Source organism: Limulus polyphemus, unplaced genomic scaffold (assembly GCF_000517525.1).
Source record: "Limulus polyphemus unplaced genomic scaffold, Limulus_polyphemus-2.1.2 Scaffold2753, whole genome shotgun sequence".
Lineage (NCBI taxonomy): Eukaryota > Metazoa > Arthropoda > Merostomata > Xiphosura > Limulidae > Limulus > Limulus polyphemus.
In genome coordinates, this window is record NW_013668363.1 from 50637 (window position 1) to 52644 (window position 2008).

At 26.6% G+C, this 2008-nt stretch overlaps 1 protein-coding gene across 2 annotated transcripts in view; it reads right to left on the reverse strand.

The window, feature by feature from the left end:
• The window catches only part of LOC106467820 (multiple coagulation factor deficiency protein 2 homolog), a 23061-nt gene that overhangs the window by 17085 nt on the left and 3968 nt on the right, over window positions 1-2008 (reverse strand). For both annotated transcript variants that reach the window (XM_013928200.2, XM_013928199.2), the window contains exon 3: window positions 294-451. In XM_013928200.2, coding sequence (XP_013783654.1) covers window positions 294-451 — 158 coding nt within the window. The remainder of the gene's footprint in view (window positions 1-293; window positions 452-2008) is intronic.

Consider the following 2008-nt stretch of genomic DNA (forward strand, 5'->3'; position numbering starts at 1 on the left):
CTAGTATATATATATATATATATATATATATATATACATATTTATGTAAATGTTACTTTAGAAATCCATTTCCTTTTCTTTTCAATAAATTACTGCTTTTTGAACACTGCTAATTAATATATGCAGGAGTAAAACAGTATGAACCACTACTACACTACTGCATATTTTATAGATCATTTTGCATGAAGAAGCATGAATTTTAAAGAAAACCAAATGTATTTTATATGATAGTAAATTTAACTTTGTTTTAATAGTTAACCAAAATCTAATTATTTTAAAGTAATTGTACTTACCATGCCAGTGAATAAGTGATTTAATAAGTTCACAACCATCTAATTTATTATTATCATCATTGTCATGTAACTTGAAGTAATGAAACTGCAACTCTTCCTCTGACATTTGGCTGACATCTGGTTGGTTAACAACACCTTCTAAATGCTCTTTGATATGTCTGTTAAAAAGGATAAGACAATATAAAGATGTGTTTATAAGGTAAAAGCAATTTATAAAGCCATTCAAACACTGCAGTGTGTTAACCACATGTTACACTTAATATTTGGTTCATTTGATTTTGGTATAAAAAGAATTAATTTTACTTTGTTTCTACTACTTTAAACCTTTTTTTGCCTTTTCAATTTGCTGAAATGTAAAAAGAAAAAACTCTAAATACATAGAATGACCAAGAAAAGATGGCCATATGTGGCTAACTGAAGGTGATTATCTTCAGTTTATTTCACACACAATACATTTTACCAGAAACAAAAGTTAAGATTGGAAGATATTAAACAATGAGAATATGTTGTAAAACATCATTCAAAAAAAGAACAGGAAACACCATAAAAATAATTACATTAGGTTACATGCTGTTGAAAATTCATATAATATATATTTATTTTTAAGATTCTCACTGCAACAATATGTGAATTGATGCTACATATTCATTTATATGATTCCTGCTGGTATGATGTAAAATAACCTATGGGAAGTATATTTTGACACTATAGTAGAATCCTTTAAGTCTATGGATTCATTAAATTAAGGAGGAGACAAAAAACATCCTGTTGATCAATTACATCAAAACAAAAGTTTGTAATACTGAAGTACAATTGAACTATATAGAGTAATGCTATAAACTCACACCCAACGAGTTACATGAAATTTGCATAGCACCTGACTGTATATAGATAACTTTTAAAATTATAAAAGTTACTTAAATATTTTACTTATTGTTGTCTTAGATCAAATCTGCAGATGGGATACCTGCACTCTGTCCAATGTGGGAAATCAAACATTGGACTTTAAGTCCATAACTTACTGCTGACCTACCAGGGGACATGTTACTACTACTCACATATAAATACCATAACTGGGTGTTATGAAGCTTAAGTAAATAGAAATTTAAAAATCTTACATGTTTATAAATATATTTTTCCCTTTATTATCTTTTGTAACTATAAAGAAATATACCTCAAACATTAAGTTCCACTTTATGAGAAAGATATAATGATAATTTTATACAGCTACAGTTAAGTGATTTCTAAGTAGTGACAAACATTGTCAGTACTGTTCCATTAAACTCCCCAAAAATAGTGAGTTTTTACTATATGAATACAATGCTTATTAATATATTTTTAGAAATTTATTATGGACATTCACTATATGAATAAAATGCATATTTATATATTTAATCTAGATTATTCATGTTCATTTCAAAAGCGGTAGTTTTATGTTTTTTGTTACAGGTTCTTAGTAAAACTATTCATTGAAGAGTTAGGAAACCAGTAGAAGAAATTAGTAAGAGAAAGGGAAAAAAAGACTGATACTTCATTGCTTTCTTCTTTGTATCCACAGGTGAATCTTATTGATGTTTTTTGTTATATTTATATATATAAATATATATATATATATATATACTATTTTTAAGTTATTAAAATTACAGGGGCATAATGGAAAAGTACCAAATTGACAGATAGGAATTTATTTTACTACATTTCTAGAATACAATAAC